This window comes from Gopherus evgoodei, unplaced genomic scaffold, assembly GCF_007399415.2.
Source record: "Gopherus evgoodei ecotype Sinaloan lineage unplaced genomic scaffold, rGopEvg1_v1.p scaffold_76_arrow_ctg1, whole genome shotgun sequence".
NCBI classification, from domain to species: domain Eukaryota; kingdom Metazoa; phylum Chordata; order Testudines; family Testudinidae; genus Gopherus; species Gopherus evgoodei.
In genome coordinates, this window is record NW_022060097.1 from 78992 (window position 1) to 98923 (window position 19932).

At 60.2% G+C, this 19932-nt stretch overlaps 1 protein-coding gene and 1 pseudogene across 1 annotated transcript in view; both read left to right on the forward strand.

The window, feature by feature from the left end:
* The first annotated feature begins 12302 nt into the window (after window positions 1–12302).
* On the forward strand, window positions 12303–12452 carry LOC115643906 (annotated as a pseudogene).
* Window positions 12453–13222: 770 nt separating this feature from the next.
* Window positions 13223–19932, forward strand: part of LOC115643894 (carcinoembryonic antigen-related cell adhesion molecule 1-like) — a 39637-nt gene continuing 32927 nt past the window's right edge. Inside the window, exons 1-2 of the mRNA XM_030547902.1 lie at window positions 13223–13390; window positions 13904–14275. Of these exons, the coding sequence (XP_030403762.1) occupies window positions 13321–13390; window positions 13904–14275 (442 nt within the window). The 5' untranslated portion in view covers window positions 13223–13320. The remainder of the gene's footprint in view (window positions 13391–13903; window positions 14276–19932) is intronic.

Consider the following 19932-nt stretch of genomic DNA (forward strand, 5'->3'; position numbering starts at 1 on the left):
CTCTCCTCTTCCCCTCAGTCCCATCCCCCAATCCTTGCCCCCCTCCACCTCAGTCCCCAACCCCATTCCTAGCACCCTGTGAGGAGACTCGAATACCCTTCCCTCTTTCCCTGATGCCATTCTCTGCCTCTGTCGGTTCTAGCCCCTAACCCTGACCCCACCTCGTTAGCAGATCCCATTCCCTGGCCCTGCTCACTCACCCCACCCACCCCACCCCTGATGCTGGGAGCAGCTCTCACTCCTGCCTTGGCCGTGGGGGATGATGCTGTCACAGGGGCACACCCCATTGTGTCTGGCCCCAAACCCGAGATCTCCTGCGAGCTGGCGCTGTGATCCCGACCAGCCTGAAATGACAGGAGACGTGTGTGTGTGTGTGTGTGTGTGTGTGTGTGTGTGTGTGTGTGTGTGTGTGTGTGTGTGTGTGTGTGTGTGTGTGTGTGTGTGTGGCTCCTCCCCCACCCAACTTCACCCTGTGACAGGGGACACTGACCTGGACACTCACAGAGCCCTGCTCCGGTTGCGCGCTGTCTGACTGGGTTCAGCTCCCCTTCCGCTCTGCGTCCACCACCTGCGTCAGACACGAGAAGGGAAGCTAAATGCTTGCCTGGTTCTGAGATGCGGCCCCTCTGGGGTGGGACACAGGGGCTGTTTATACAGGGACCCCTCGCCCAGTGCCGAGATGCAGCTGGCTCTGGGGTGGAGTGTGGGGGCTGGTTATACAGGTACCCCCATCCCCTCTCACCTGGCACATGGGCCGAGCAGGCTGCCATGCCTACAGACAGCAGGAACAGGGACAGGAGTTGGTCCATTTTGGCAGCGCTGTCTCGGGGCTGCCACAGCCTTTATATGCCAGCGGCTGCCGTCCCGGTGCCAGACCAGTGCCCATTGGCTGCGGTTTGGCCCAGCGGGGGGGACCCATTGTTCTGTCACCCTGACGACTCTGACGGGAACCGAGCAGGAAGGATTAGTGCAGAACGGTGACTTTTGGGCTGATTCCCAGAGCGTGCAGTGCCCCAGGGCTTCCCCATTCCAGAGCCTTCCTGGCACCCCAGGCCCCCCCAGCTCGGGGAAATGAAACAGAGAGCTGGGATAGAACCCAGGAGTCCTGCCCCCTCCAGACCAACCTGGGTCTAACCCACCAGAGCCCACTCCGCTCCCAGAGCTGGGGACAGAACCCAGGAGTCCTGCCCCCCCAGACTCACCTGGGTGTAAACCACCAGAGCCCACTCCCCTCCCAGAGCTGGGATAGAACCCAGGAGTCCTGCCCCCCCGACCCACCTGGGTCTAACCCACCAGAGCCCACCCCCCTCCCAGAGCTGGGGACAGAACCCAGGAGTCCTGCCCCCCCAGACCCACCCGGGTGTAAACCACCAGAGCCCACCCCCCTCCCAGAGCTGGGGACAGAACCCAGGAGTCCTGCCCCCCCAGACCCACCTGGGTGTAAACCACCAGAGCCCACTCCCCTCCCAGAGCTGGGATAGAACCCAGGAGTCCTGCCCCCCCGACCCACCTGGGTCTAACCCACCAGAGCCCACCCCCCTCCCAGAGCTGGGGACAGAACCCAGGAGTCCTGCCCCCCCAGACCCACCTGGGTGTAAACCACCAGAGCCCACTCCCCTCCCAGAGCTGGGATAGAACCCAGGAGTCCTGCCCCCCCGACCCACCTGGGTCTAACCCACCAGAGCCCACCCCCCTCCCAGAGCTGGGGACAGAACCCAGGAGTTCTGCCCCCCCAGACCCACCTGGGTGTAAACCACCAGAGCCCACTCCCCTCCCAGAGCTGGGCATAGAACCCAGGAGTCCTGCCCCCCCCGACCCACCTGGGTGTAAACCACCAGAGCCCACTCCCCTCCCAGAGCTGGGGACAGAACCCAGGAGTCCTGCCCCCCCAGACCCACCTGGGTCTAACCCACCAGAGCCCACCCCCCTCCCAGAGCTGGGGACAGAACCCAGGAGTCCTGCCCCCCCAGACCCACCTGGGTGTAAACCACCAGAGCCCACTCCCCTCCCAGAGCTGGGGACAGAACCCAGGAGTCCTGCCCGCCCAGACCCACCTGGGTGTAAACCACCAGAGCCCACTCCCCTCCCAGAGCTGGGCATAGAACCCAGGAGTCCTGCCCCCCCAGACCCACCTGGGTCTAACCCACCAGAGCCCACCCTCCTCCCAGAGCTGGGGACAGAACCCAGGAGTCCTGCCCCCCCAGACCCACCTGGGTGTAAACCACCAGAGCCCACTCCCCTCCCAGAGCTGGGGACAGAACCCAGGAGTCCTGCCCCCCCAGACCCACCCGGGTGTAAACCACCAGAGCCCACTCCCCTCCCAGAGCTGGGGACAGAACCCAGGACACTCTGTTCCCCAGGAGTTGCATTGGGGGGACACAGGGCCTGCTCTGGGGTGAGATGGGGAACCCTGCTAGATGATGCAGGAGGGACACAGCATGAGCCCCATGCCCTGCGTGCTGCCATCCCCGCCTCGTGCCCATTCCCCGGCTGGCCCCTGGGTGGCGCTGTGAGACTGTGCGCTCCAGCTGCTGTGGGTTCAGGGGGGTTCCCAGGCTAGGGGTCAGCTGTGCTCCCTGGAGGGGAGCGGTGGGGTGGATCTGAACCCCTGTTCCCCCCTCCCCAGGGCGGGGGACACAAAACAAATAACCCCCCAGAGGGGGACACATACCCGGTCCTGGTGCCACCTGGAGTCTGGGGCCAGCCCCCAGCGGGCGCAGGCTGCTTCAGAGAGGGGCGGGAAGATTTCAGGGGGCATGAGGGCCAGGGGCGCACTCTGGGGCTAAGGGGGCACCCGGGGGGGCTGGGCTGCCGAGGTGGGGCTTGGGGGGGCCTGGGGTCTGCAGAGCTGTGGACACCTAGAGGGCTGGGGGTGGGGTGGCAGGGGCACCTGGGGGTTGGGGCTGGATCCTATTTGGAGCGGGTGAGTTTGGGGCTCAGAGACGTCTCGCAGTGTGGGGGGGTCAGTGCATGGGAACTGAAATGGGAGGAAACCCCACACCCCTCCGGTTCCCTGCAAACAAAACCGCAGGGCCCTGCACTGGGGGGAGGGGGGAAGATTCTGCTCCCCCAGTGCAGGGCCCCTCCTACCCCGAGAGCACCATGTGTGACTCAGCACAGAACCATCTGCGAGTCTGGGCCTGGGCAGCCTCTGGCCGTCGCTGGGGCATCGGGGGGGGGGGAGGCGCTGCCAGTTACAGCAGGAATGTGCATGTCACAGAGCGCCTAGAGACCCCAGCCGGATCGTGGCCCAGCCGCCATCGGTGCACAGACCCTGAGTGAGATCAGGGCCCCGATGCACCGGGAAGTGCCCAGAGCCCCCAGAGTGAGATTGTGGCTCATGGCGTCAGATACTGCACAGACCCTGAGCGAGATCAGGGCCCCGACGCACCAGGAAGTGCCCAGAGCCCCGAGTGAAATCGGTGCCCCATTGCACCTGGCGCTGTTCAGCCCCCGTGACTAGGATCAGCCCCCCCCCCCGTGGTGCCGGGAGCTGCCCATACCCTGAGATCGGTGCCCCATCGCGCCAGGCCCTGCCCTGCCCAGCCCCCCCAAGCGAGATCAGGGCCCTGACACACCGGGAAGTGCCCAGAGCCCCCAGATTGAGATCGGGGCTCATGGCATCAGATGCTGCATAGACCCCACGTGAGACTGGGGCCCATTGCACCGATCGCTATACAGACTCTGACTGACGTCGGTGTCCCATCATGCCTGGTGCTGCTAAACCCCCTGACTGAGAGAGGCACCCCATCATGCTGGGCCCTGCTCTGCCCAGTCCCCCAGACTGAGATGAGGGCCCCATCGCAACAGGCGCTGCCCAGACCCCAACTGAGATTGGGCCCTCATCCCTGCCCAGCCCCCCAGACTGAGATGAGGGCCCCATCACAACAGACGCTGCCCAGACCCCAACTGAGATTGGGGCCTCATCCCTGCCCAGCCCCCAAGACAGATCAGGGCCCCATCAGGCCGGGCGCTGCCCAGACCCTGATGGAGATCTGGCTCCACATTGTGCTGGGCGTTGCTCTGACCCGGGCTAAGGTCAGGCCCCAGCACTCAGTCACTGCACAGAGATCGCGCCCCCTCCCCATTGCACGGGGGTTGCACACACCCAGACTGGGCAAGTGTGTCTCTGTGAGTGTGGCCCCACATGCTGACACACCTGTGTGATGGAGTAGGGTCTGTCTGTGTGGGGGATGGGAGAGCAGGGGGTGACTTTAGGTGAGGGACAGGATCTAAGCCTGTAACCTGAGCCAGGTAGCGGGGAGAGGGTTAGCACCTTTGTCTGGGAAGCTGGACAAAGGAATCGGCCGGCTGGAGGAGGGGCAGTTCAGTTTCGGTTTTGGGCTGGGTGAGGGGAATTCAGGGGATCCTATGTGTGACGAACTGGGAAAGTTCTTAATGTTTTATCTGAATACTGTATTGGTGCCTCAGTGTCCCCATGGCAGTTCTTAAGTATCTGGCAGAGCAAAGGGCCAGTGCCCCTAAATGCCTGACACTCTGTCTCCTAGCAACTGATGGCCTGGGCCCCCCCTCTGCAAAGGTGCCAGCTGAAGGTGTTGGAGACAAAGGGATCAGGTGACCTCCTGGCCCGGGAAAGGGGCTGAGCAGAGAGGAGGGGCTGGGAGGGGTGGTTAGTCTGGAGCTGGCTGGGGTCGAGGGTGGAGGGCAGACCTGGGGGTCTGGCTCACTGCCCCCCAGAATGGACCTGGCTGAGGGGTCCGGTTCTCTGTACCTACAAGCTCTGTTTTAGACCCTGTTCCTGTCATCGAATAAACCTCTGTGTTACTGGCTGGCTGAGAGTCACGTCTGACTGCAAAGTGGGGGTGCAGGACCCTGTAGCTCCCCCAGGACCCCGCTGGGGTGGACTCGCTATGGGAAGCGCACGGAGGGGCAGAGGATGCTGAATGCTCCAAGGAGAGACCCAGGAGGTGAAGCTGTGTGAGCTTCTTGCCCTGAACAAGTCTGCTCCAAGGGAGAGGAGGCTCCCCAAAGTCCTGCCTGGCTTGGTGGGGAGCAGTTCCAGAGCATCGCCCGGTGACTCCGTGACACTATGCTGGGATCCAAACGCCCTGAACCCCCAGAAGGACTCGATTGAGGGGTCCTGACTGTGCCTGCAAGCTCTGCTGTAACCTGTGTTCCTTTTGTCCAATAAACCTTCTGTTTTACTGGCTGGCTGAGAGTCACTGTGGGTCCCAGGAAGAGGGGTGCAGGGCTGGACCCCCCCACACACACACTCCGTGACAACTGGCAGCAGCGGCGGGAGATACTGCACCCCGTGGACAGCGCTTCCTGCAGTAAGTGACTGGGGAGCAGTAAAACGAAGGGACGATTGTAGGGGTGATTAACCCCTGGGAGTGTGTGCCCAGTGAGAAGGGCTTTGCAGTAACAGGGTCCCCCGGGGGACTGCAGTGAGTGGAGGAGTCTACAGCTCGACCCTGGCAGAGAGGTGGTGACCTCAAGAAGGGCTGGTGCGCTAGGGGGTCTCCCTGGAAACTTTGGGAAGCGGCGAGCACCCCGGCCTGTGAGTGCCCAGCAGGAAGATGTATGCCAAGCTGCGCAAGTACGAGCTGGTGGAGCTGTGCAAGCAGAGGGGGCTGCGCCCGGGGAGACTCACCAAAGACCAGCTGATTGCCCAGCTGGAGCAGGGAGACCGCATGAATGAACGGAGCCCTGTCTCTGAGGGAAGCAGCTGGGCAGATGCAGCGCAGGCACCAGTGTCTGTCCCCGCTGGGACTGGTCAGCTGGCGGACGAGGGCTTCCTGAGACCCCCCTTCCTAGGCCTAGGGGAAGGGCGGGGAGGAGCCCAGTGTATACCGAGGGCATCGTAGTGACATCCCCCAGCAGGGGAGCCTCCCGGCAATGCTCGGCATCCGTGGAGCGGATGCGGCTGGAATATGACAGGGAGCTGAGACGGGAAGAGCTCGAGTTAAAGAGGCACGAACTGAAGGAACAGGAGATCCAGCGTAAACATGAGGAGAACCAGCGCCAGCGTGAGCTGGAGGAGAAGGAGAAACAGCGTAAACATGAGCTGGAGCTGGCCCGGCTGAGGAGCAGTGGGGCCCCGGCTGCAGTGAGTGAGGGGGGACCCAAGCCTATAAAGAGCTTTGATAAAGGCTTGCTGGCCCGGCGTAAGGAGGGAGAGGACATAGATACCTTCCTGACGACCTTTGAGAAGGCCTGCGAGCTGCACAGGGTTGACCCTGCAGACAGGATCGCAGTTCTCACCCCCTTACTGGACTCCACAGCCGTGGAGGTGTACAGCCGACTGAAAGGGGCGGAGGCAGGGGACTACGAACTGTTCAAACAGGCCCTGCTCCGCGAGTTTGGGCTGACTCCAGAGATGTACCGGGAAAGGTTCCAGAGCCAGCGTAAAACCCATGAGGTCACATACCTACAACTGGTCAACTGGGCGCAGGGGTATGCCCGCAAGTGGACAGCTGGGGCCCAAACTAAAGAGGACCTGCTTGACCTATTCATACTGGAGCACCTGTACGAGCAGTGCCCGTCTGACCTGAGGCTGTGGTTGATGGACCAGAAGCCAGAGAACCCGCAGCATGCAGGCCAGCTGGCCGACCAATTTGTGGACAGTCGGGCAGGGGATGGCAGGGAGGAGTCTCGAAGGAGCAGGCCTGCCTCAACGCAGAGAGAGAGTCATCATGGGACCTCCCAGGGGGGGCCTATGGAGAACCCCCACTAAAGGGGAACCTCCAGCGTCAGATCCATCCGACCCACTTGAGGGGACCCATGAGACATGGGCTGCTATCACTGTGGCCAACGAGGCCACATACAGGCCCAGTGCCCCAAGCTCAGGGACAGACCGAGCAGACCCAACCCGCAGAGTTGACTGGGTAAAGACCCAGTCAGAGGAGGGGCAACGTTATCAGAAAAGGGGGGCTGGCAGCGTACAACCTGTGAAGGAGGGAAGAGGGCCCCAGGTCAGCTTCTCTGGGGGGCTGGATGCTCCAGGCTCTGGATTTTTGGTTTACAGGGTGGGCGCAGGGCTGCCCCTCCGGACAGAGTGCCTTGTTCCCCTGGAGGTAGATGGGAGGAAAGTCACTGGGTACTGGGACACGGGCGCAGAGGTGACGCTGGCCCAGCCCGAGGTGGTGGCCTCAGATCAGATGGTGCCCAACACCTACCTGACCCTGATGGGTGTGGGCGGGACCCCATTCAAGTTGCCTGTGGCGAGGGTACACCTGAAGTGGGGGGCCAAGGAGGGCCCCAAGGACGTGGAGGTACACTCATATTTGCCCACGGACGTGTTAATGGGAGGGGACCTCGAGGACTGGCCAAGTAACACCCAGAGTGCCCTGATCGTGACTCTCAGTCAGAGTCGGCGCAGGGCACTGCGCCCCGACAACGGGGAAGGTACTCTGCCCGAGGTGCAGGACCCTAACCTGGTGGGGAGGGAACGCCCAGGGACATGGCTCAGAGAGGCTGCGGCCTCAGACCCAGCCAGCGAGAGAGAGCAGGTCCCCATCCCTGTCCCAGCTGCTGAGTTCCAGGCCGAGTTGCAGAAAGATCCCTCCTTGCGGAAGCCCAGGGACCGGGCTGACCTTAGTGTGGTACAGACCAAGAGGAGAGGTTGCAAGGAGAGGTTCCTGTGGGAGAAGGGGTTCCTGTACCGAGAATGGGCTCCCCCACGGGAAGTAGAGTCATGGGGGATCAGGAGGCAGCTGGGGGTTCCCCAGAAGTTTTGCCACAAGCTGCTGTACCTGGCCCATGACGTCCCTCTCGCAGGGCACCAGGGAATCCGGCGCACCAGGCAGAGGCTGCTACAGAACTTTTACTGGCCTGGGGTCTTTACCCATGTCTGTCAGTACTGCCAATCCTGTGACCCCTGCCAGACGGTGGGGAAGGCCCAGGACAAGGGGAAAGCGGCTTTGAGGCCTTAACCCATCATGGAAGAACCTTTCCAGAAGGTGGCCATGCACATAGTGGGACCTCTCAGCAAGGCGACCCAGTCGGGGAAGAAATACATCCTGGTGGTGGTAGATTTTGCCACTCGCTACCCCGAGGCGGTGGCCTTGTCCTCTATCGAAGCAGACACAGTGGCAGATGCGCTGCTGACAATTTTCGGCTGGGTGGGGTTCCCCAAGGAAGTCTTAATGGACCAGGGGTCCAACTTCATGTCGTCCCTGCTCCGATGCTTGTGGGAAAAATGTGGGGTCTGGCACAACTGGGCCTCACCGTATCACCCCCAGTCCAAGGGGCTGGTGGAAAGGTTCAACGGGACGCTGAAGATGATGCTAAAAACATTTATGAACCAGCACCCGCAGGACTGGGACAAGTACTTACCTCACCTGCTGTTCGCGTAGAGGGAGGTACCCCAGGAATCTACTGGGTTTTCGCCTTTCGAACTGTTGTATGGAAGGCGGGTAAGGGGGCTCCTGGACCTGAGGAGAGACGAATGGGAGGGGAAGGCCACTCCTGAGGGAGAGTCAGTGGTGGAGTATGGCCTGACCTTCCGGGAAAGACTGGCCAAGCTCATGGGCTTGGCCAGGGAGAATCTGGCCTGAGCTCAGAGGAAGCAGGTCTGGTATGACCGCACGGCGCGGGCCCGCGCCTTCGCCTTCGTCACCAGGGATCAGGTGCTGATTCTCATCCCCGTGAGGAAAAACAAACTCCAGGCTGCCTGGGAAGGGCCCTTCAAGGTTATCAAGCAACTAAATGAGGCAAACTATGTGGTGGAGCTGTCGAACCGGGCACACCGCCGTCGGGTATTTAAGATTAAGCTTGATAAGTTTATGGAAGGGATGGTATGACAGGAGAGCCTAATTTTGGCAATTGATCTTTGACTATCGCCAGATAAGTATGCCCAGTGGTTGGTGATGGGATGTTGGATGGGATGGGATCTGAGTTACTGCAGAGAATTCTTTCCTGAGTGCTGGCTGGTGAGTCTTGCCCACATGCTCAGGGTTTAGCTGATCGCCATATTTGGGGTCGGGAAGGAATTTTCTCCCCGGGGCAGATTGGCAGAGGCCCTGGAGGTTTTTCGCCTTCCTCTGCAGCATGGGGCATGGGTCACTTGCTGGTGGATTCTCTGCAGCTTGAGGTCTTCAAACCACAATTTGAAGACTTCAATAACTCAGACATCGGTTAGGGGTTTGTTATAGAAGTGGATGGGTAGGGTTCTGTGGCCTGCTTTGTGCAGGGGGTCAGACTAGATGATCACATTGGTCCCTTCTGACCCTAGAATCTATGAAACTATGAATCTATGTGAACATGATGAAGCCATACTATGACAGAGGGAATGTGGTGTTGGCCGTGTGTGGACATTGGGAGGGGCAGGGAGATGACCCCTTAGTAGATCTATTCCCTGGGACAAAAGCTGGTTCCCCCCTGGAGGCGATTCCCCTCTCTGATCAGCTGACCCCGGGCCAGCACGCTGAGATCAGGGGGGTGCTGCATCTGTACCGACAGCTGTTTTCCAACCAGCCTGGACGCACTAATTTGACTGTCCACCGGGTGGAGACCAGGTCACATCCCCCTATAAGATGCTCCCCTTTTCGGGTCACTGGTAAAACTGCCCAGGATCTTGAAAGAGAGGTCAGGGACATGCTGGCTTTGGGGGTGATCCAGCCATCTTCCAGCCCTTGGGCCTCGCCAGTGGTGCTAGTCCCCAAGAAGGATGGGTCAATCCGGTTCTGTGTGGACTATCGAAAGCTGAATGCCATCACCGTATCTGATGCCTACCCTATGCCCAGGCCTGACGAGCTCCTAGACAAGCTGGGAGGTGCTCGGTACCTCACCACTATGGATCTTACCAAAGGCTACTGGCAAGTGCTGCTGGACGCAGATGCCAGGCTGAAATCAGCCTTTATCACCCCTCTGGGGCTCTATGAGTTTCTGACCCTGCCCTTCGGCCTCAAGGGAGCGCCGGCCACCTTCCAGCGCCTGGTGGATCAGCTACTGAGGGGGATGGAGAGTTTTGCCGTGGCGTATATTGACGACATTTGTGTCTTCAGCCAGACCTGGGAGGACCACATGTCCCAGGTTAAACAAGTCCTAGACTGACTCCGAAAGGCTGGGTTAACAGTAAAGGCTGAGAAGTGCAAGGTGGGGATGGCTGAAGTATCTTACCTGGGCCATCGGGTGGGGAGCGGCTGCCTGAAGCTGGAACCAGCCAAGGTGGAGGTAATCAGAGACTGGCCTGCCCCCCAAACCAAAAAGCAGGTCCAGGCCTTTATTGGGATGGCGGGGTACTATCGAAGGTTCGTGCCCCACTTTAGTGCCATAGCCGCCCCCATCACTGAACTGTGCAAAAAGGGGAAGCCAGACAAGGTGATCTGGACTGAGCAGTGCCAGCAGGCTCTCCGGGCGCTGAAGGAGGCTCTGGTCAGTGGCCCAGTTCTGGCAAACCCAGATTTTGACAAGCCCTTTATGGTGTTCACTGACGCCTCAGACACGGGACTGGGGGCGGTGTTAATGCAGGAGGATGAAAAGGGGGAGAGACACCCCATCGTGTACCTGAGTAAGAAGCTGCTACCCTGGGAGCAGAACTACGCGGCCATCAAGAAGGAATGCATGGCCATGGTGTGGGCCCTTAAGAAGCTAGAGCCATATCTCTTTGGGCGACACTTCACCGTGTACACCGACCACTCTCCCCTGACCTGGCTGCACCAGATGAAAGGAGCCAACGCCAAACTCCTGAGGTGGAGCCTGCTCCTGCAGGACTATGACATGGACGTGGTCCATGTGAAGGGAAGTGCCAACCTGACAGCGGATGCGTTGTCCCGGAGAGGGGGCCCTGAACTTCCCCAGGTCACTGGGCAGAGTGACCCTGGTCAGTTCAGTCTCAAAGGGGGGAGAGATGTGATGGAGTAGGGGCTGTCTGTGTGGGGGATGGGAGAGCTGGGGATGTCTTTAAGCCTACGTCCACACTACAGCTTTAAATCGATATTAGTAAAATCGATTTTATAAAACAGGTTTTATAAAATCGATTTTACGCATCCACACTAGGGCACATTACTTCGGTGGTGTGCATCCATGGTCCCAGGGTACCATCGATTTCCGGAGCGGTGCACTCTGGGTAGCTCAGTAAAAGAATAGGACCAATAACTTCGATATCCGTCCACACTAACCCTAAATCGATTTAGTAATATCGATTTTAGGGTTACTCCTTTCGTTTAGCTGGAGTACAGAAATCGATTTTAAGACTCCTTAAAATCGATTTTAAGTGCCTTGTAGTGTGGACGGTTACAGCGTTAAATCGATTTAACGCTGTTTAAATCGATTTAATGCTGTAGTGTGGACCTGGATCTTTAAGACAGGATCTTTAAGCCTGTAACCTGAGCCAGGTAGGGGGGAGGGGGTTAGCACCGGGGCCCGGGAAGCTGGACAAAGGAATCGGCCAGCTGGAGGAGGGGCAGTTCAGTTTCGGTTTTGGGCTGGATGAGGGGAATTCAGGGGATCCTATGCTGGACTTAAGCACCCTGAAACTCCAGCAGGACTCGATTGAGGGGTCCTGACTGTGCCTGCAAGCTCTGCTGTAACCTGCGTTCCTGTTGTCCAATAAACCTTCTGTTTTACTGGCTGGCTGAGAGTCACTGTGGGTCCCAGGAAGAGGGGTGCAGGGCCGGACTCCCCCACACTCCGTGACAACCTGTGCTGAGTGTGACACTCTGCCGGGCCCATCTGGGTGTGTTTGCACTGGTGCCAGAGCCTGCGCCAGCCACAGGGTACGGGATCCCCTGAGGGATCCCCGAGCCCCGGTACTGAACATAAGAGTGGCAGGACTGGGTCAGAGCAAAGGTCTGTCTAGCCCAGTGTCCTGTCTGCCGACAGTGACCAGTGCCAGGTGCCCCAGAGGAACTGAACAGAACCAGGAACCATCCAGTGATCCATCCCCTGTCGCCCATCCCCAGCTTCTGGCAAACAGAGGCCAGGAACCCCATCCCTGTCCATGCTGGCTAATAGCCATTGACGGACCTGTCCTCCATGAACTTATCTAATTCTTTTTTTAGCCCTGTCATAGTCTTCACCTTCACAACATCCTCTGGCAGAGAGTTCCACAGGCTGACTGTGTTGTGTGAAGAAATAGGTCCTTTGTTTTAAACCTGATGCCTATTAATTTCATTGGGGAAAAAAACAAACAAAAAGACGAGGAGTATTTGTGGCACTTTAGAGACTAACAAATTTATTTGAGCATAAGCTTTTGTGGGCTACAGACCCACTTCTTCGGATGCATGGAGTGAAAATACAGTAGGAAGATAGATATACAGAGAGAACATGAAAAGATGGGCATTGCCATAGTCTCATTACGGTTTGTACGGCCATCACCATTGTTTCATGTCGTGTATAGCTTTGCGCAGTGGCAGTATCGTAGCCAATGAGGTTAATCCGAGGCGCAATTATTGCTAGTTGAAAATCTCTTCCTACTGTATTTCCACCCCATGCATCCCACGAAGTGGGGTTTAGCCCAGGGAAGTTTATGCTCAGATAAATGTGTTAGTCTCTAAGGCAGTGGTCCCCGCCAGGGCATCCATGTGCACCTGTCTACTGGCCGCCGGACAAGCAGCTGCCAAAATGCCGCCGAGAAGCAGCAGGTCAAGAAGTGCTGCCACCGAAATGCCGCTGATTTTCAGCGGTGACGGTTCTTGACGTTGCTGCTTCTCGGCAGCATTTCGGCAGCTGCTTGTCCGGCACCACAGTCCTGGGTCTGGCGCCTGCCCCATGGGAGAGGTTGGGGCCCCCTGCTCTGAGGTGCCACACGGACTCCTCGTTCTTTTTGCTGATACAGACTAACCCAGTTACCCCTCTGCAGCCTAATGTCATTGGGTGACCCCTAGTTCTTGGGCTATGAGCAGGAGTAAATAACACTTCCCTGTTCCCTCTCTCCACACCAGCCATGATTCTATAGACCTCAGCCATATCCCCTTAGGCGTCTCTTTTCTAAACTGAACAGTCCCAGTCTGATTAATCTCTCCTCCCACCGCAGCTGTTCCACGCCCCTAACAGGGTTTTTTGCCCTTTTCTGAACCTTTCCCAAGTCCAATAGATCTTTTCCGAGATGGGGTGACCACATCTGCAGGCTCCCAGCTGCCCCTGCCCTAGAGCGGGACCCACAGGTGCAGGGACGGAAACGTCTGGGCAGATGTGGGGAGCCTGGCCAGAGGGGCTGGCTCGGTGTTCGCCCTGCCCCCGGAGTGGGGAGGGACCGGAGCTGTCTAGTCCCCACCCGCCGGGTCAGAGTCTCAGTCAGAGAGCCCTGGCAGCTGGCGCGGCTTCTTCAGAGAACCCAGGCGTCCGGCCGGGCCCCTGCACTCGCCTCTCTGCAAGGCCAGGGCAGGCAGCGACCCGCTGGGGAGGGGCAGGGCCATGAGGCGTCGGCCCGGGAGCTGGGACCCCCTCGCATGGAATGGCCCCTGGAAAGGGCTGCTGCTGGCAGGTGAGAGCAGGGCATGGGCGGGGGTTGGGGAGCTTCGGGCAGAGGGTGGGGGACACTGTCTCAGTGGGCTGGGAGCACGTCCGCTGACCCGGCCCTGCCCTGGGGGTGTCAGAGCCCGGGGGGGGACACTGACCCAGGGGGCGGGGGGCCCCGCCGGCCCCACCCTGGGGGTGTCAGAGCCTGGGGAGGTCACAGGTTTGACTATCAGGGGCTTTGGGGAGACCCCCCCATCTCCCTGCCCCCCACCCCACCCGATCTGCACCCCACCCTCTGCTCAGCGACTGGGGAGCGACAGCTGGAGCCTGGGGCAGGTCCCCCCAGTCGGAGTTGGGTCTGGAAGGGGGGGCAGGACCGGCCCAGGGTCTGCCCCGCTCCCCGCGCTCTCTGGCCGGGTGTAGCCGGGCGGCTGCTCCCCCCGGGCCAGGCACTCGCTGGTCCCGTCCCCCCAGGCCCCGACTGACCCCCCACGCCCCGGCCCCTCGCTGCCCAGCTGAGACTCTCCTTCCCCCGCAGCCTCCGTCCTGGGCTCCTGCTTCCAGCCGGCGCCGGGCCAGACCCAGACCCCAGTGACCATCGTCCTCACCCCGCCGAGCCCTGTGGTGGGGGGGAACGTCAGCCTGGCCCCGCAGAATCCGCCACAGGACTTCGTGCTCTGCAGCTGGTACCGATCAGCGACCGCTGCTGAAACCAGCCGGATCCTCACCTGCTTCCCACACACCCCCCTGGTTCAGCAGAACGGCCCGGCCCACACGGGGCTGGAGACAGCGGGGCCGGGCTGCGCCCTGCACATCACGGGGTTAACGCTCAACGACACCGGGAACTACACGGTGCAGATACAGAGCCCGACTAGCCCCGGTCTCGGCACGGTGGTTCTGCGCGTCTATGGTAAGTGCCACCCCGGGAGCTGCGCTGACCCGTCCGTGTCCCCCTAGTCCCTCCCTCGCCGCCCCAGCGATGGGGCTCTGGGCGTCTCCCCTGGGGATGAGCCCGGCTAGGACGTGGGGGGAACGTGCCCCCAAACACAGACACCGTGGGGTATCCTGGGACTCCCGGCCCCCTGCTTCTCCTGGGAGATGGTGCTCCCCAGAAATATGGGGCCCTGGGGGCCCCCCATCCTGCCATTACCCCCCCGGCTCTGGATCTCCCTGGCAGTGCCAGCAGTGTGGGGTTGAGTCTGACTGGGCATAGGGGGGTCCCTGGGCTTCCTAGCACATCACCAGAGCCCAAACAGGGTCCCGGGTGAAATGGATTTGCTGAGTCCCAGCTCGGTTCCTGGCCCCTGAGTGGGATCCAGCCCCTCGCTGGCAGCCGCAGCAAAGGGGCCAAGGGCTGGGCCAGAGACCCTGAGATCCCCTGGGGTTTGGGGCACACGCTGATGAGGGGGGCTGTGTGTGTTGTGACAGGAGATCTCCCTCATGCCGCCTGCCTCAACTCTGCTCTGGGCATGGAGCAATCAGGCTCCAAGGACCCAGTCCCCCCCGCCTCTCTGGTGCCCCAGGGTCTCTGGTGTCTGCAGTGTCCCTCTGCCTGTCCCAGCCCCTCCAGCTCCCCCCATCCCCCCCATCCCATCCTGTTATCTCAGTGTCCTCCCACCCCACAGCTTCCTGCCACCACAGCCTCTCCGGCCGCTAGCATCTCCCCCCATCCCAGCATCTCTGCCTTGCCAACTCGAGTGAGCATTAACCTGCCTGGGGAGAACTGGGTCGTGCTGCCCCAGGGCTGCAGGTGGGGCTGGGCGTGGGGGTGTGGGGACAGGCAGCACCATCACAATTCCCTGTTCATGGAGCTCTGGGACGTGGCCCTCGGTGCTGCGGGGGGGGGGGGTATGGCTGGTTCTGGGGGCACTGGAAAGGGGGGTTCCTCCAGGGCGTGGAAGTGGGGTCCATGCTGGGTGTGGGAACAGGGTGTCCCATGCTGTGAGGGGGAGTCTGGGTTGGGGAAGGGTGTCTGTCCTGGGGGTTCGGAGGCACATCTATGCCAGGAAGTGCCAGGGCCCCTCTCCCTGTGTGTGTGATTGGTGCTGCTGTGACACCCTCTCTTGAGCGCTGGGCTGTTTAGGGAGGCAGATTCACCCCTTTTCCCTCTGGCTCCATTGGGAGCTGTGCCTCTTTGGGACACTCTCCCAGCCCCATCCATGTGTCCTCACCTGGAACCAGGATCGGGTCACCGGGGCTCGAGATCAAGGTTCTGTATTCAGCTGATGGTTCCCTCCCCAGACTCTGCCTCCCCAGGTGTCCATGGGCTGCTCTCCCCTCTCTCTAGCACAGGGGTTCTCAAACTGGGGGTTGGGACCCCTCAGGGGGTCACAAGATTACTACATGGGGATTCGCAAGCTGTCAGCCTCCACCCCAAACCCCGCTTTGCCTCCAGCATTTATAATGGCGTTAAATATAGAAAGAAGTGTTTTTAATGTATAAGGGGAGAGTGGCACTCAGAGGCTTGCTGTGTGAACGGGGTCACTAGTACAAAAGGCTGAGAACCCCTGCTCTAGCACAGCCTGCTCCCCTACCACAGTGTCCATCTTGCAGTGTGATCAGTGCAAAGATCTTCGCACTCCCTAGTACAAAGCAGGCCCCCTGGCTCACACTGTATGATTCTCAGTCTCAGTTTCCCTCCCTCTTTGCAGGGAGGAGCAGGCTCACTGGACCTGATCCTGGTCCCACTTGCCCCAGTCCAGCGCTGCTGCCCAGGCCCCAGTGGGAGTGCGGGTGGAATTGGGAGATTGATGGGGGCTGTGGGACAGGGATCTGGGGGTGCAGGAGCCCGTTCCCCACTGGTGCCTCCGTAGAGCCAGTGCCCATCTCTGTTGGGAAGCCAGGAGCTGTGGTCACCTTGTGCTTCAACTTCTAGTGGCATGTAGGGCCAGTTTGTTTTTTCCACCCCCACACACATGGTAACGGGTGGGGCAGAGGGAGCCCTACTGCTGTGGATGATGGGGGGTCCCTGTGAGCTCTGTGGGGTGCCTGCCAGGCTGCCCCATCCCTGGCTAATCACCCTGGGGCCCATTCCCAGTGTCTTCTTGCCCAGGGAAGTGGCCACAGAAGAAAGTTGTGTCTCTGGCAGTCGACCCATCTGCTTTCAGAGGGAGGAAACCCCGCAGATCTCTGTGCGCCGCCCCCCTAGGAGGGAACCTTGCTGCTCTCTGTGCCCATCAACTGCCCCCTGGGCCTGCTGCCACATGGGACTCAGCAGAGAACCTGGAGTTTCATCTGCCTGTGGCTGTGGGACCTGGACCCTTGGGTTCAATTCCCAGCTCTGCCTCTGACCCTCTGGGTGCCCTTAGGCCAGTCCCTGCCCCTCTCCAGGCCTCAATTCCTAGCTGTAACATGGAGAGTGATCCTGCCTTTGGCTGCTTAGACTGGGAGCCCTTCAGGGCAGGGGCCGTCTTGCCATGTCTGTGTGCAGCACCCAGCGCGACAGGCCCTGATCTCAGCTGGGGTCTGGGCAGCGCCCGGTCCGAAGGGGCCCTGACTGGGTCGAGGTCTGGGCAGTGCCCGGCCTGATGGGGCCCTAACCTGAATCGGGGTCTGGGCAGTGCCTGGAACAATCTCTGTGTTACCATAATCCATGTAACAAATCAACCCGCTAAAACACAATGGAGCAAATCCATCCCTGGTGTAGGTAGCTCAACCCCTGGCTCTTGCTCTCTGCCCCAGGGCAGTTCTCCAGCACAGGCCACGCAGCCCTGCCAGCCCCCTAACCGAAGCCCATCTGGCTGGAGGCTGACAGCCCCTCCCTGCCCTCTGAGCCCCTCAGCCTGACCCCCTGCCCCATAGCACAGAGGCCCCACAGCGTGGCTGGGGCTGGGAAGCTGCAGACACCTGTTTTCCTCTGGAGCGGGTGGCTGGATGCAGGGAGGGCGTGTGGGGCGCAGACTCTGGGGTGGGAAGAGCTGGGAGAGTGGCAGAGGAGGTGGGGTCCATCCTCCCACAGCAGAGACACGTCAGACCTGGCTGTTTGCTACCCTCGGCCTCCTGCCCCCATTCACCTGGTAGGGGCTCTTGGCTGATGGCACCGGGGGGAGAACGGCTGGTGAGGTCACTCTCAGTGTGTCACCCTGGGGTGGGGGCGGGGGATGGGGAGTGGCTGGGTCCTTAGTGCCTGGCTAGACCCACCCTGGGACCCAGAGTGAGATACTCTATGGGGTGGTGGCACTGCCACCCCACAGCATCTCCAAGCTACCCCCCCCATCACCCTGGGGATCTTTCTCCTCCATGTGCTGTGGGCCCACACCCTGGTCACCAGGGATCCGGGAGCCCCTTCCTCTGTGAGCCCTGGCCCCACCTCCTCACAAGTCCAGGGTCTAGAAGGTCTGAGGGTTGTAGGAAAGTACCCTGATAAGCAGGTGCGATGGTTAATGGGTAACTTCCTGGGGGAAGCAGGAGCTCAGAGCCTGAGGATCCCTGCACCCAGCAGTGAAGCTGGTGGATCTATTGTCCTGGGCAGAGCGGCAGGGCAGGGGGTGGCCAATAACCACCTAGAATAGGTCCTGCCCTGTCCTTTGCCCCCCATGTGCCTGTCACCCCAAACCCCTCTGCTAATCCCCCCTCCTCTTGTCCGCCTTGTTGGTAACCTTTGGCCAGCGCTAGCTGCATCGGTGACGGGAAGAGGAAAGTGCCATCAGAGTCGCTGTAAACAGTTAATAATTAACAGACTTGGTGCGTTTGAGGCCAGCAGGGGCGAATCTACCAACTAGTCTGGCTTCCTGCACAGGGTAGGCCAGAGAATCCCCTGTTAGTGCAGTATGGAGCCCAGACACTCGTGTTGGCTGAACAGGCCCCAGCCTGGATCCGAGATGGAGGCTCCACCGCTGCCCTCGGGTGTTTGTCCAAGCTGCTGGTCACCCTGCCTGGTCCAAGCCTGGGCCTTTGTCTAACTGGGACGTGTCTGCCTGGAACTCATGTTGTCATGGAGTGTGGGGGAGTCCGGCCTTGTACCCCTCTTCCTGGGACCCACAGTGACTCTCAGCCAGCCAGTAAAACGGAAGGTTTATCGGACAACAGGAATGCAGGTTACAGCAGAGCTTGGAGGCACAGCCAGGACCCCCCGGTGAAGTCCTTCTGGGGGTTCAGGAAGCTTAGTCCCCAGCTTAGGATTCCCTGAATTCCAACCACCCAGCCCAAAACCGAAACTGAACTAACTCCCTCCAGCCGGCCCCTTCCTTTGTCCAGCTTCCCAGGCAAAGGTGCTGACCCCCCCCCCCCCACCCACCTGGCTCAGGTTACAAGCCTAGGTCCTGTCCCACACTTAAAGACATCCCCTGCTCTCCCATCCCCCACACAGACAGCCCCTACTCCATCACATCTCTCCCCCCTTCGAGACTGAACTGACCAGGGTCACTCTGCCCAGTGACCTGGGGAAGTTCAGGGCCCCCTCTCCGGGACAACGCATCCGCTGTCAGGTTGGCACTTCCCTTCACATGGACCACGTCCATGTCATAGTCCTGCAGGAGCAGGCTCCACCTCAGGAGCTTGGCGTTGGCTCCTTTCATCTGGTGCAGCCAGGTCAGGGGAGAGTGGTCGGTGTACACGGTGAAGTGTCGCCCAAAGAGATATGGCTCTAGCTTCTTAAGGGCCCACACCATGGCCAGGCATTCCTTCTCGATGGCCGCATAGTTCTGCTCCCGGGGTAGCAGCTTCTTACTCAGGTACACGATGGGGTGTCTCTCCCCCTTTTCATCCTCCTGCACTAACACTGCCCCCAGTCCCCTGTCTGAGGCATCGGTGAACACCATAAAGGGTTTGTCAAAATCTGGGTTTGCCAGAACTGGGCCACTAACCAGAGCCTCCTTCAGCGCCCGGAAAGCCTCCTGGCACTGCTCAGTCCAGATCACCTTGTCTGGCTTCCCCTTTTTGCACAGTTCAGTGATGGGGCCGGCTATGGCACTAAAGTGGGGCACGAGCCTTCGATAGTACCCCGCCATCCCAATAAAGGCCTGGACCTGCTTTTTGGTTTGGGGAGCAGGCCAGTCTCTGATCACCTCCACCTTGGCTGGTTCCGGCTTTAGGCAGCCGCTCCCCACCTGATGGCCCAGGTAAGATATTTCAGCCATCCCCACCTTGCACTTCTCAGCCTTTACGGTTAACCCAGCCTCTCGGTGTCGGTCCAGCACTTGTTTAACCTGGGACACGTGGTCCTCCCAGGTCTGGCTGAAGACACAGATGTCGTCAATATACGCCACGGCAAAACTCTCCATCCCCCTCAGTAGCTGATCCATCAGGCGCTGGAAGGTGGCCGGCGCTCCCTTGAGGCCGAAGGGCAGGGTCAGAAACTCGTAGAGCCCCGGAGGGGTGATAAAGGCCGATTTCAGCCTGGCATCTGCGTCCAGCGGCACTTGCCAGTAGCCCTTCGTAAGATCCATGGTGGTGAGGTACCGAGCACCTCCCAGCTTGTCTAGGAACTCGTCAGGCCTGGGCATAGGGTAGGCATCAGATACGATGATGGCATTGAGCTTTCGATAGTCCACACAGAACCGGATTGACCCATCCTTCTTGGGAACCAGCACCACAGGCGAGGCCCAAGGGCTGGAAGATGGCTGGATC